Here is a 14,921-nt window from a genome sequence, read left to right on the forward strand (position 1 = left end):
ATATGTACACGTTTGTGTCTTTTTGTCTCAGATCTTGCTTTTCTTTAGCTGCTTTCATTTCATGTCTAGTAAAAGTACCTTTATCTCTACTCAAATAGAGTTGGGGGTTTTCTTTATTGGATACTGAATGTATGCGTGCTTCATTTGCGTGAGTAGTGTGCGTACCTGCCTGCTGTTCATGCAAATGGAGCTGTATGCACTTGCCAGTTGCTTGCATGGAACCATCCTCTTTTCCTCTCCTGTCAGTTCACAAAGTCAAAAAGTTTGGGGAACACTGCACTAAGGAATAATGAGGGTAACTTTGTATTTATCAGCATGATATGAAAATCCAGTTCTAGAAATTATTGGATATTCAATAATTTGATTGATGCATTTGGAAGTCTGGATTACCACAAAACAAGACAGGAATGCTGGCATGCTGGTAGGAAGTTTAGAAGTTGTAGGGGATTCATCACTGGAGGTTTTAAAGAAAAGATTGGACAGCCACCTGTCTGAAATGGTTTAGGGTCTCCGGCTTGAGCAAGGGATTGGACTAGAAGTCCTCCAAGGTGCCTTCCAGCTCTATTCTGATTGAACTCTCTACTTCTGCCAGAAACATGTGTGGGATGGAATTGGTGAAGTTCCTAAAACTACTAAAAAAGAAACCAATTATATGCTTCCCACTTCCTTCCAAATTCAGACTTTGATAATAGACACAGGTCAAGCTCTTAACTTTTAAGGAAGTGAACCAAATTCTTCCTAAGTATTTGGTTTGAGTGCAACAACTGCCGTAAATAATTTGGGGAAAGGTGGCACTGACAGTACTGTAACTTCCTTCTGCCACTCAGGTAATCATGAGGAGGAAAACAAAGAGATCAGAGTAATACTCAGACGTAATAGTCAAACATGGAACCCACTGAGCAAAATCCCAATTTACAACAGCATTTCTGGTAACAAAGAGGGGAAGAAAAGAGATGACAAATATTCTTTCCAGTGAATTTTTGTTTCACTTTGGAGATTAGCATAATTTATTCTACATTTGTTGTCTTGCATTTTCAATACAACTGTATAGAAAACAGAAAGCTTCTCTATGCAGGAATGGGATTTTCTTTGTTGAGGGGTTCATTCATTTACATCATCTAGTCTGCCAAGATATGTGTCCTCATTTCTTCTCCCTCTCTTTGATCTAATGGATTATACCTTTTCATACCATTACTCCAATTTATTTAAGCACATTGGGAAACAATAAAGGCAATTTCTGACAGCTTCTTTTTAGAACAAGCTTACATCAGGTTCTCCCATCCCCCTCTGGATAACAATACCCTCAAAGTAACTATTGCTGGTTAAGCAGGAGAGAAAAAAATCTCCTGAATTTGATTCTATCTTTTTAACTGTGGTAATAGAATTAAAAAATTGCTTTGTTTTCTTAATTAATCCTTAATATGACTTCTACAAATGAATATGCAGAAAAAAATCATCTACAGATACTGTATAGCAGTAATGGCTAACCTTTTCAGCACTGAGTGCCGGAAGTGTACGTATCCCCATAATGCAATGCATGCGCATCCCGACTGCCCCCGTACATGCACGTACGACCACCTCATGTGTGACCTTCCCCCCCATGCACCTGCCCCCCATGTGACCTTCCCCCCACGTGGATGCGCAATCCCCCGCATGCACCCTTGCCCCCAAGCATGTATGGCAGAGACCCGAAAACCAACTGGCCGGTGGGAGGCGCACGTGCATGCGCGACAGAGCTGAGCTGGGGTAACGGCAGAGAGCTGTACACCTGCCATAGGTGACTGTATGGTGATGACCGCTAGCTTTTGTGGCTATAGTTTTATGAATATGCCTCTTAGCAGCCATTTGAAAAGCCAATTAAATGGGACATCAATGGTCAGTGATAATAAAACTCTCAATGGTACATCCTCAAGGCAAAGAGGAATGAAGTACAGCTACTAGAAACAGTTCTCAAGATGGAAGGATCTTTCATCTGATTTAATGGTGTTTATTGTCAGAATTTTATCTTGCCTTGCGTCTAGGAACTTAAATTAAAAATAAATTAAAACAAATAATGAAGTTGATGGTATAAACTTTCTACTAGTACGTACTAGATACTTTAAATTGCTTGTTATTTCTGATTATCTAGGAACTCTGTATATCCGCCAGCCGCTCCTTTTTGTTTCTCAAAATAACCCTGAAATTTGATGAGAAACAGTAATTGGTGTGAAATCATCCTTTAAGATTCCACTGCTGAGTGTAGACTTAAACTGGACTCGCTCAGTCCAGCAACCTTAAACGTACCTTCGTACTGATTCCAAAACAGTGATAAACAACTCCACTGTTTTGTCATGTCTTCCTTCTCTGTTTAATTATATTTTTCTAACTAGATGCACTGTTTTGAAATTTGTTTAATAAAAATATGGTAAATAAAACTTTTTAAAATTATCCTACACTTTGACATCACTAGTAATGCAAGCACTTATATATAAAAGAAAAAGAACTCAAAGTGATTATAAGCACATCCATATTATGGAACAATTGCTATTTTAATTGCTTATTTAATAAAGCAGTAACATTTTAAGGAAAACAATTTTCTTAACTGAAAAAGCAATTACTCTTATGTGCAGAGATAATCAGAAATAATGAGCAATTTAAAGTATCTAGCAGAAAGTTTATACCATCAACTTCATTATTTGTTTTTAATTTATACAGATTTGAAAGTTGAGATTTTCATCCTAATTTTTAATCTGCAAAACACTTATTTTTTTCATACTGCAGAATAATTAATATGTTCAAAAATATGAAAACAGAGTTAAAAGTATAATTACAGAGTTTTCAAAAGTAATTTATTACTTGTAGAAATCTTTAAACTATGAAATATTACACATATGACTTCTTGTAAAACCCAGTCCCTCGTAAAATGCAATTGCTTCATTTGTGATTTTTGTAGATTACATATAGCTGCTTTTTTATGAACAAGTTCAGCAAAATCTATATATAGGTCAGGAACCTCCAATCTGGACAGAACATTGAAAAAAAGAGTTTGGCTCCAGATCAGCAAAAAGAATAAGATAAGGTTGTATGTTCTTTTCTTATTTATTCAAACTATTTGCAGAACATATATTTAGGGTGGCTAGATTGAAGGGAGATTAGTGTGGTTTTAAATTGGAGGAAGAAACATTATTAACTTGTGCTATGATAGTACACTGTCAGCAAAAAATACAAATTATTTGTGAGCTTTAGTAATGAAAAGTCAAGGATCATAGGGAAAACATGGGAGAAGGATTAAATATACTGTAAAGAGGACCAAGCTAATGGCAACCCTTAGAACTAATCAAAAATATATTTAGAAATATGAGATATAAATAAATAAATTTAATTACTGGATAGTTTCTGCCTTATCGGATTACACCTCAGATTGGCATTTGGTAGGACAGAACTGAAAGGCTTAAGAAAGATATTTAAATGTCAAGATATCTACAAATACCAGAAATGTGTAGGCAATACACAATCATGAATATTGTTCATGATTTTGAAAGCTGGTTCCTCAAAATATCATTGATGGTCAAGGAAACAAACAAACAAAAAAGGATCACAGAACAAATCAATCCACAGCTCTCACTTAAGCACAAATAACAGGTTCAAATCGAACTTTGGAGACATTATATAAAGATATGGCTCCCCAGAGAAATGTATTATGATGGGAAAGATAGAGAAAAAGAGGCAAGGTAGATAGATTAAAGTGGTGAAGGGTAGAAGACTTGAAAGTTGGTGATAAGATCATCTAGGAAAAGCTCCATGTAGTCACTAAGAGTCAACATTGATTTGAAATCACAATCAATCTATCTATTATGAATGAACCTATTTGCGTTATCTAGGACTTTAGTTATGAATTACTGTAACACAACTGCTGTATTAAAATCAATGAGTGTTTTTCCAATGACTTCAATTAAGTATGAATTTCATCATCAGTAATTCCTCAATTCATTTTGCCAATTCTGAAAAACACAAAATGCAGTCTTCTATGTTCTCAGGACATGCCATTATTAATAGGTAAAGTTCATGATCATGAACAAAATAAATGCTAACCTATTTAGCAATTTTGCCTCCAGGGGGCTTTTTAAAACACCATTTTACAGCAGAGATCTCTCCCCCCAAACAAAACACCAGAATTGAGAAATGTGTAAAATCCAATATCACAGATTTGTTGAAATATGTGCTCTGTATGAAATATAACTTTTATGAAAAATTGTAATTTGCGAGATTCAGCACTGTAGTGTGCCTTTTACTATAATAAAGTTTTACTGAAAATTGTGTTTTGCTGCCACCTGCAGTTCTCAGACTTGGGGGGGAAAACCTACAACATCAAATAGTCCATTGCTTATTGTTTTATTGACCTTGAACAAAAATCTGTGTTACATGTCCACGGTTACTAGAGAAAATTAATTACTGTAGGTATCTCAGTAACCTACAGAAGTTTCCCATCTGGCATGAATTAATTATATACTATACATTAATTTATGTTTTTACAATTACTAAGATTCCTCATAATTACTGTTACATGTGAGGTATTATGTATTCAGTTTACTTTCCCATCTAAATCAGGTCACAACAAGAACAAAATAGTGGTTGTATTTATTTGTTTTTAATCCAAAGCTCTACTATGCCATTTCAGTATCAGTGCTGTCTTAGCAGATGGCTTCCTATTATATCTGAGACGTTAGCAATATTTAAGTGCTCTGTTACCAAAGGCAGTTCATTTATTAATAGAATTAGTTTCAGTTATGAAACTAATATCAATAAATTTAAGCACAGTAATATCAACTACTGTTAACTGATTTAGAAAATGCTGGATAAGGATTCTTGCTTAAGATCTAAATCTTTTATTACCAAGGAGTCTCTATGATACACAACTCCAACCAGCTCCATCATCCCAAAGTATCTTTCAATTAATTTCAGTGCAAGTAGGAGCAATGCAACCCTGATAGAATCACTTGGTTGTGTAAATGGCCCCATCATTCTATAAATAGAATCAGAAACTGAACTGATTTAACAACACCATTCAAAGCATAGCATTTTCGCAATTGTTGCAGCCATTGAGGAGCTGGATGGAAGAAAAACCTTTGGTCCTTGCGAAAGAGAAGTCTGTATGGCTCAATCTTGACGTATCCATTTTTCAACAAAAATCAGCTGCTTTAAATGTTTGCGTAATTTCTTTATTCTGTATAACTTTAGTCTGATGTCACTGACTAGACCTGACCTTTGGTAACTGTATTGGAAGATGCTGCTTGTCCTGGTAATAACTCTTGCTCTTCCAAATACATTGCAACAGTCCACTTGATTTGTGGACTTGAATAGTCCATAAAGAGCATCCATCTCTTTGATGATAGTTTTCTTTTGTTCCCTGAATTCTGCCAAACCACTGTTAAACTTAATTTTGGCATGGTACAGTGTTTACTTAGCTTTGTAAACTGTTTAAGCCTTATGTGTTGAATCTTAAAGATGTCAAGTTTGAAAAACACTGGTTCACCATTTCTCCCCGTATCTTTTCCATCTAGATTCTATTATTTCTGTACACATGTGATTCATCCTAAGGTTTTACTCAGTATGTAACTTAAAATACTGTCAGGGCACTTCTATATCACTGTCTTCATAGTTTCAACTGACCAACTAATTCCTTCATCCCCATATTCCTTTCTGTTTATGACCGTATTACAACTAATACAAAGTTCCGTTTGCTAAGAAAGTAAGATATCAACTGGCATAGTTGATTATTACAAAAATTAGAAGGAATATGTTTTACAGAATAAGATACATCAAGAAAAACTTCACATTTCACATACTCTTTTGTGAAAATTCCTCGAGGTCCCGAGGGTGTGCAATGACTTGCATCAAGTCCATGTGTTTCCAAAATATTACGGGCAGCAGGACTTAAGCGAAACCTAAAAAACAAAGGTACAATTGTATTAAAAGGGTACATACAAAAAAGATAAACACAGAATTTATTAAATAAATATATATATTTAATTTTTAACCATATTTAATTTTCCTAAAATTTAAATGCCAAAACAATTCTGATTATTAAAGTGATACAAGTCTTCCACAATAACCTCTAAAAAGTAAAAATAATTTATATAGAGAAGCAATATAAACAAGAAACATATTTAACACCACTTTGCAGACACAAACCGACCCTTCTTCCCACTCAAAATCTGGTTTCCAGATGTGTTGGTATACAATTCCATTAACTCTGGTCAACATGATAATTATCAGAATGGTAAGACAGTTTAACACATCTTCAAAGAAAATGCTGCTTTATTGCAAGTATGTTATATTTGCTTTTAAAGTAATAATCCCTGAATTGATAACAATTTGCTCCAATTATTGTTTCATCCTTTACATATTCAAAAGGAATTACCTACAAATGAAAAAATACTTGTATCCATTTCATTTCACTGTTTAATAAACTATAATGTTATTTGGCAACTTAAAAAAAAAGATACTACTGTAGCCAAAAGCTGAAACCTATTAACATTTTAAACTAAATGGTAAAATATCAAATTGGGATATACTAGACACATCCTATGTGTTAAAATTAAGAAAGAATTAAGCAATATGGATCAAAAGTATGTAGGATAAAATATTAGGCATCGTATTTTTCAGACTATAAGATGCACCAGAGTATAAGACGCGCCAAGATTTTGAAGTGGTACATTTAAAAAAAGGTTTTTGCCTTTCCCAGCTCCCAAGAGCACTCTGCAGACCTCCCAAACCCTCTGCACATCCCATTTTTTTGTGAAAAACAGGGTGTGCAGAGAGTTTGGTAGGCCCTGCAAAGTGTTCCTAGGGGCCAAAGAGGGCACAAATGCGACGCCTGGGGGTGGTGGCATTGGGAAGCGAAAAATGGGCCATTTTTTTTTACAAAAACGGGGTAGTTTTTCACAAAAATGGGGCATGCAGGGGATTTGGGAGGCCTGTAAAGTTCTCCTGGGGGAGGGCAAAAACAAGCAAAAACTGTCCTATTTTTTGCAAAAAAACAAACAAACCCAGATCATGCAGAGGGTTTGGGATAACTGTAGAGTGCTCCTGGGGGCTGAGGAGGGCAAAAACAGTTTTTATGAAAACCGGACCTGTTTTCAGTTGTTTTGGCCCTCCCCAGCTCTCAGGAACACTTCGCAGGCCTCCCAAACCCCCTGCCCGTCCATTTTTGCAAAAGACAGGATGCGCGGGGCAGGGTTTTGGAAGGCCAAAAATGGCTGTATTTGGTGTATAAGATGCATCCAGATTTTCACCGTCTTTTTTGGGGGGGAAAGATGTGTCTTATACTCTGTAAAATATGGTACTTTTTTAACTCTCTGGAATCTTTGCATTAGCCATATTTTCTCTCTGGAATCTTTGCATTAGCCATATTTTAATTTACCTTGTCCACAACCTCGTCTATTTAGTTTAAAACCACCACCATTCTTATATTGCCATTCATTGAAATGTTAAGGCAACCAATACATCAATAGTAAATTATATAGGAAAAGATGTATTGCATCTATGCCCCTGATATGGAACACCTTGCCTTGGAGATGAAAATGATGCTACCGCTTGCTGAATTTTGTATGGCAGTCATGGCTGAACATTTTGAGGCCTTTGATATCTAACACAACAATAAATTTAAAATTTATTGTAAATTTGCGCTGCTGGAATACTTTATTGTTGTTTTGTGGATTGTATGGATTTGTATGGATACAGCAAATTGACTATTGATATATCGATTGTTTTGACAGTTTATTGGAGTCAGTGTTTTAAAAACACTGTAAATAAATAAAGTTTTCCACCAAAAAAGTTATTGATGTAAAGGCTTCTCTTTCCACTTATTTCATTTACTATTTCTATACCATTGTTAATGCACGGAGAAGTATAATTTTTAGAGCTGTAGTTACTACTATAGCACTGCTAGTATCACTAAGAATAAATGGACTGAAATTAGAATTTTTGAGGTTTCCATAAATTCTACTATTAGAATTCAAAGTACAAATTGTTGTGAGAAGTTAAGCTAAGATATAAACTCTGACTCTTTCCTGATTATTCTGCCACTTTTAGAATAGGATATTAAGATAGGTATTTTTATGCACCAGAAAACAATCTAGTTTCTCATACGAATACAAAATTCTGTAGAAGACTCAGTAGAAATATATACTGAAATACATCAGTCCATGAGATACCTAGAGACTTACTGTTCTTTTCCATGGTGCTCTTCTATTTTATAAGCTAATGGGAGAGTTGGGGAAGAGGCTGTTGATGCTGATGATGTCACAGGCTCAGAGGATGCATCACTTGGTATATCAACTTGCTTCCAGTCTTGTCCTTCTTCTACTAGCAAACCAATTAGTACACCTAAGCGCACATTTTTACTTCCCTCTTCCTTCTGAAATGGAATAGAAAACAGAATGCTGTAGACTTATGAAATTACCATGTTTTTGCCTCATTTAGTGAACAACCATTTTTAAAAATTAAATCAATCCCAGTCTGCAAACATACAATTAAACTAAGATACTAACAGGATCCAATCTGGTTTGGGCTTTGGGACCAGAGATTTTGTCTTCTGAGCTTTTGGATTCATGCTGGAGCCCATCTTTGGGGAATTGTATGTGATTGAGGCTTGGGGGACCCTTACATTTGCTATTAAACAGAAAAGTGACAGCTAAGAAGCAGGAACTACAACTAGTTGCAGACCTCTGGAATGTGTAAATGTCTGCCTTGTAAATTTAGTCCTTGTTGGCACCAGGATGACTTCCTTTTTCTCCTTTTCCTCCGCTGTCCAGTTACACTTCCTCTTATTACCATTTCATTTTTCAAATACTGTTAGTGATCTTTACTAGACAGAATTCATAAATATAGTAAGAAATGTTTACACTTGTCTATCTGTAACTAAACTGAAAAGATCTAACAGATGAGATAGTTAAAACTAAATATACCAATTTTTCCATGATTTTGAGAAAATTAATAACCACTTGCCCATTCTAAAAATCATTAACATATTATTGTTTCAATAAAATTACAAAAAAAGTAGAAAAAAATGAAGGTCTTGACTGAAAGAAAAGCTCTGATGATGCAACACTGAAGGACTGACACAAACCATCATTATGGTTTCACAAGGAACCGTCAACAGTGTGAATCTTCCATTGTGAAAGATAGGTCCCATTATCTTAGATGCAGCCCTATTATCTTAAACTCCAGACAGGTATTTTCTTGCTTGATTTCTTCTTAACTGCCCAGGAAGGTATTTTATAATCCATCCATACATCAAGCTGTCTTTGATACTCATTTGCATAGCATAATGAAGCAGAAAATTTCAACTGCAGGTTTCATATCACGAACAGTGAAGTGATCTGAATTTGCATATAGTAAGCAACTTTACTGTATGATTTTGCTATAATAGGATTTTAACATGCATATAATAGTGCGTACGATAAAGACTTTGTACAAAATATGCTGACAAAAGTGCTTTTGCACAAGGCTTTGAATGGCTAGTGAACTTTTCTGTCATGTCTACTTCACTGGCAGTATTTTTAATCTACAAATATTTGAGTCTCTACTATTTTACAACTACTCATCATATTGGTATTGCAAAAAAGATATTTACTCAACCTAAGAATTATGTAATGTGTGACGTGTTTCCCTCAAACCAAAGCATGGTGTTGGGCAACATTGTATAATCATATGATTTCAAAAGCAAATATTTGTTAGATTGTTTTGTAAATTGCCCTAAGTCTATACTGATTTGGTAGTATACCCACAGATCAAATAATATATGCTAACTAAATAATATCTGCCTGCTAACTGCAATCCTGATAGTCCACATTAAAAGTTTATTTCCTTATGGATTTGACAATTTTCCATAAATATTTTCAATTCAAAATGGCTTTATTCACATGCACTTTCTTAGGATATTTTTTTTATTTCTTTACAGCTTACAAAGTTTAGATTTCTAGCCATATGATTTATGCTTATTATAATTCCTTATATCCACAATTTTAAAATTAAAAGTCCTCCTAAAATGAATGATCCCTAAATAATTCAATAAATATAACCTGAGCATGAAAAAATAAAATACTTTCTAGGATTGTAGGAGTCCAGCTGAAAAGACTTGTAGGACTGCAGTTGGATCATTGTTGCAGAAATCAGTAAACCTATTTCAGTGTAGTATCTTTTTTAAATTCTGCCAATTATGGTTTTAAATTAGCAAATATTCACAAAGCAAGTTTTGATGTCATAGAAAAGAAGGTAGTAAGAAAAATTGTTGGGTTTTTATTTTTGTAAGCTGCCTGGAGTCACTGAGAGTGAGCTGGTCCCCATATCAATTTAATTAATTAATTAATTAATTGTCATGAAAGATCTAAACATTCATTCAAGTGAATACTAATAATTCAGTAGTTTCACAAAAGGTAAAATAAGACCAATTTTATGCAAGCACAGACATAGCCAAGCACATTTGTTTCTGTACTCACCCTCTCCTGTCTTACAATTTAGCATCCTTCCTATTTGTAGAAATTGCAATAAGAATAACTTCCAAGCATTGTTGTTTTAAATTCTGGGAATTGTATCCTAATCTGGAATACTAGGTCAAGAAATTCTAATAAAATACTTAAAATCAGGAAAAATAAATCTTAATCTATTGAAACTTAAGTATATATTCTAAAGGTCATCATATTTTAAGGACCATAATTTACAGTAACTTAAATTACTCCTACCATTATTTTAGCTAATATGCCATCATCACTTGATTCCATTGTAACCACTGCTTTATCTGTTTCAATTTCACATAGGGCATCTCCAACATTCACCGTTTCTCCTGTAAAATGAAAATAAAATTCAATCCATTCAATAAATTTCATAGGTTTTAATTCAGTTTATATTAATTTTAGTTTGTATTTAAAAATAAAATAATTTAACTTAAAACACAATGAGTTTTGTTAAAAACTAATGAACAGATATTAAATAATGTGTTTTTAGACAAAGAAAATGCATTTCAGTACAAATACAAAATAAATGGTATCAATAAGGTAAATTAAGGATGAAATTAATATGGCTTGTGGCACTGAGTGAAAATCCATATGGCGTCCTTACCTTTATTGTTTGTGCCCATATGTAAAAATGGTGAGAGAAGGAAATGTGATACTATTGGCTGATGTACAACCAGCTGTATTAGAATTGCTTGCAAAGCAAATTCAGTATAGCAAGCATAATAGATTAATTGATCTCTATCAACCTTTCTCCAATGTATTTCTTTCCATACCTGTTAAGACTGCAACTCTCAGAAGGCTAACTAGGAATCATGGGAATTGTATAAATCAGCAACAGAAATCAAGAATGAGACAGAGTCAAAGGAAGTTTACAGAAAGAATTTCATAGCAATATCCAGGATTAAAAGGAAAAAGTACTACCTGGGCAACTATAAGAAATAACTCAATGTTCCCAAGAGAAGGAAATCAAATTTATCTAAGAGTAAAGAAAAAAAAGACTGACATTTTAAGACAGAGATTACTGTCTTGTGTCAATAAGGGATGCCAGGTAATTAAGAATAAACAAAATTATCCTAAGTAATAAATTGCAAAGAGCTTGCACACAGAAATTTCATGCAATCTGATATTTTAGCATTAAAAATCTCTCTAAATAAACAGTACTGTCCCGTTTCTCCTTTTTTTAAATACACTCATACAAAACAAATTTAAGAAGTAATCTGAAATTGCTTTGGAAGTTCCTAAACAGAGGGAAAATCCTATTAGAAACATGTATTTATTTTCAGAAGTTAAAAGCAAGAACTTAATAGGAATTTCTATATAAGATATTATTTTTAAAATGGAATAATGGAATAACTTAGCTAGCATTTTTTCCTAAATTCAATAGTATGCCATTTTATTTCTGTGTTAATTGATTCAGAATTCTTCATTAACTATTGTAAAAGTTGGGTTAGACCCTTTCCATTTTAAATGAACTAAACTGGATAAGCTCCTAAATGGTTCTGGAGTTAAAACATCTAATATACTTCATCTCTGGAAAATTGTACTAACAAAGGTTTGATTCTTTGTCGTTTGACTGACATTATGTACAATGATTTTATTAAAAAAGGAAAAGGTCATTTAATTGTCTTACCGAAAGAAAGCAAACTGACCTGCCTAAGCCCTAAATTTTATTTCTCATAATTTTCCACATCAAAGACTTAAATATTGCACAATTATGTTCAGAATGTTAACAGCCAGGTCACTAAATGACATGTACAATTCTGACATCTACTTCCTCTGTTATATTTATGTAAAAACAAAATATAGAGAATATTGAAGGGTAATGATGTACGTAGATCAACTGTAAACAGCCACTGGGAAATGTTTCAAAATCAGTATTAGATCACTGCAGACATTTCATTTAGAAGAGTCTCTAAAATATCTGAAGAAGAAAAAAAGGAAAAGGAGGACAAGGAAATAATGAGGTACTTATCTATTCAGCAAATTCAACAATGCAATTTGCTCCATTTGCTATAATCAAAACCATTGCTGTAATTACACCATGAGATTTTAGTTACGTTGGCGACCTTAAATACTTTTCAAGTTTTCCTTAGAATACTGCTTTATGTATAAATAGAAAATGAATTAATAAGTTTCTCTTTTACATAATTTAATTACTTTCATTTATACCTTAATCATAAATTGTTTAAATCATTCATCCAACCAAACCTATAATGGGACAATGCAAATTTAATAAATATATGAATTAATGACATCTTCAATATTCTGTAAAACTGATAAAATTATGTATGCTAAATCCACAACCAATACCAGTCATAAGGGAGTAGCAGCATAATGATAATCTATTTTTTTAAGGAAAAAAGGGAATAGGAGTAGATTATACTTGAAAAGGTAAAACATTTCAATGTTCAAGACAGCATTTTAATAGCTCAGACTTACCTTCTGTTTTCAGCCATTTCACTATATTTCCTTCTTCCATTGTAGGTGATAAAGCAGGCATAATTATTTTAATAGCAGGGATACCTAGAAGGAGAAAAATATATCATTATATTGTTTCAATTTGATTAGAACAGCCAACAAATTCACAGTACCAAATTTATAGAATCATGTGTGCTAAATGTAACTCATGGTATAGTGATTCTACAAGGAGCTGCTATGAGGACCATCTTAAGTGAAGGAAGAGTAATTTACAGGCTGTGAAGAAAGTTGGCCCATAAGCTAACTTAGTTGACCTAATATTATCCTTAACAGCTACTCATTGGCGATGGAAAAGGTAGATTGGGTGCCATGTATTAAAAAGTGGAATACAGAAATACAAAGCTAAATTCTGAAAAACAAAATCTATTCCAACAGTGTTCAAATACTACTTTTACCAATGTCAGACCTGACATGAGAAAGCAAAGCAAAACATTCTCAGTCTGTCTTTGGTATTTCCAAGAAAACCGCTGATGGTCTAATTCAGTGGTCGGCAAGCCGCGGCTCGCGAGCCACATGCGGCTCTTTACACATTTTAATGCGGCTCTTCTGTGTGCCGGGCGCCCGCTCCCCTCCCTCCTCTCGGGCTCTTCAAAACAAGCGCCCCTTTCCCTTTTTTCTTTTTGACCCACAATGATTAGGGAGGATCCTGAAGTCGGGCGGGACGAGAAGCGAGGAGGCAGAAAAAGAAATGGAGGCTAAGGAGCTTCCCCCCCGCCCCCTCCCAGCAAAAATCTAACCGGGGAGCCGGGCGGGCAGTAGCAAATTAGCCGATCACGCCTTTTTCTGCCTCCTCGCTTCTCGTCCCCGCCCGACTTCAGGATCCTCCCTAATCATTGTGGGTCGAAAAGAAAAAAGGGAAAGGGGCGCTTAAAGGTTCAAACAGTAGAGCAAACGCTTCAGAGGCAACAGTTTTCACGGGGAATTAGAACAGAGAGCCCTGGAGTTTCGCTGCCCACCCGGTCAGACCTCGCTTTCCTCGCATGATTGGCTAATTTGCTACTGCCCGGCTCCCCGGTTAGATTTTTGCTGGGGGGGGGAAGCTCCTTGGCCTCAGTCTCTTTTTCTCCCTCCTCGCTTCTTGGGGCTCCACCAATGGGGGAGCAAGGCCCAGCACCAGGCTTTGGGTTAACACAGGGGTCTGCAAAGTTGGCTGTTTTAAGACTGGTGGACTTCAATTCTCAGAATTCTGGGAGTTGAAGTCCACCAGTCTTAAGAGCCAATTTTGCAGATCCCTGGGCTAATATGATTGATGCCCTTGGTGGACTTCAATTCTCAGAATTCTGGGAGTTGAAGTCCACAAGTCTTCAAGCTGTCAGGTTTGAACACCCCTGGGGTTTTTTTCCCTAAAGCGTTAGGGATGCAAGGATCTTGTAACTTGACAGCTTTAAGACTTGCGTGCTTCAAATGCCAGAGTTTATTGAAACTAAAAACAGTGTACCATCCTATGTATTTTCGGTTTTAAAAATGTGGCTCTCAAAATAAATTTCAATTGTGGTTTTGGCGAGATTTGGCTCAGTTGAAAAAAAAGGTTGCCCACCACTGGTCTAATTGACTGGGGAATTTGTAAGACATTAGTTTTCAACGTAATCTTGTATATTGATCCCACATTAGGCTAAAACAATACATAACAAATCCAAATTATATAAATCTATAAAGAAAAATTTAATAGTCCTTGAATTATAACCATAATAGAACCTGGTCATTCCAATTGTAAGTCATCACAGTTGTAAATCGGATGTGACTAACTCAATTTTGCAATCTCTTCTGCACCATAAAATGCAATCATTTAACCGTGGGATGCTGCAAATGACCATAAATGTGGGCGAATTGCTGAGCACTCAAAGTGTGATCATGTTTTCAATGGAAGGGAGGAAGGGGAAGAAGGCCCATCAGAATTTGAATCCTGGTCATAAGTACCCACGGGAGACCCTCAAAACTTCAAATAGT

General features: G+C 34.9%; 1 protein-coding gene across 2 annotated transcripts in view; it reads right to left on the bottom strand.

Moving 5' to 3' along the window:
- Positions 1–14,921, bottom strand: part of PDHX (pyruvate dehydrogenase complex component X) — a 47,003-nt gene that overhangs the window by 27,715 nt on the left and 4,367 nt on the right. For both annotated transcript variants that reach the window (XM_081941139.1, XM_081941140.1), the window contains exons 2-5: positions 12,936–13,019; positions 10,725–10,825; positions 8,208–8,398; positions 5,826–5,924 (exon numbers count right to left, since the gene is read on the bottom strand). In XM_081941139.1, the coding sequence (XP_081797265.1) occupies positions 5,826–5,924; positions 8,208–8,398; positions 10,725–10,825; positions 12,936–13,019 (475 nt within the window). The remainder of the gene's footprint in view (positions 1–5,825; positions 5,925–8,207; positions 8,399–10,724; positions 10,826–12,935; positions 13,020–14,921) is intronic.

Source organism: Natrix helvetica (genome assembly GCF_964273705.1).
Source record: "Natrix helvetica genome assembly, chromosome: 1".
Classification (NCBI taxonomy): Eukaryota; Metazoa; Chordata; class Lepidosauria; order Squamata; family Natricidae; genus Natrix; species Natrix helvetica.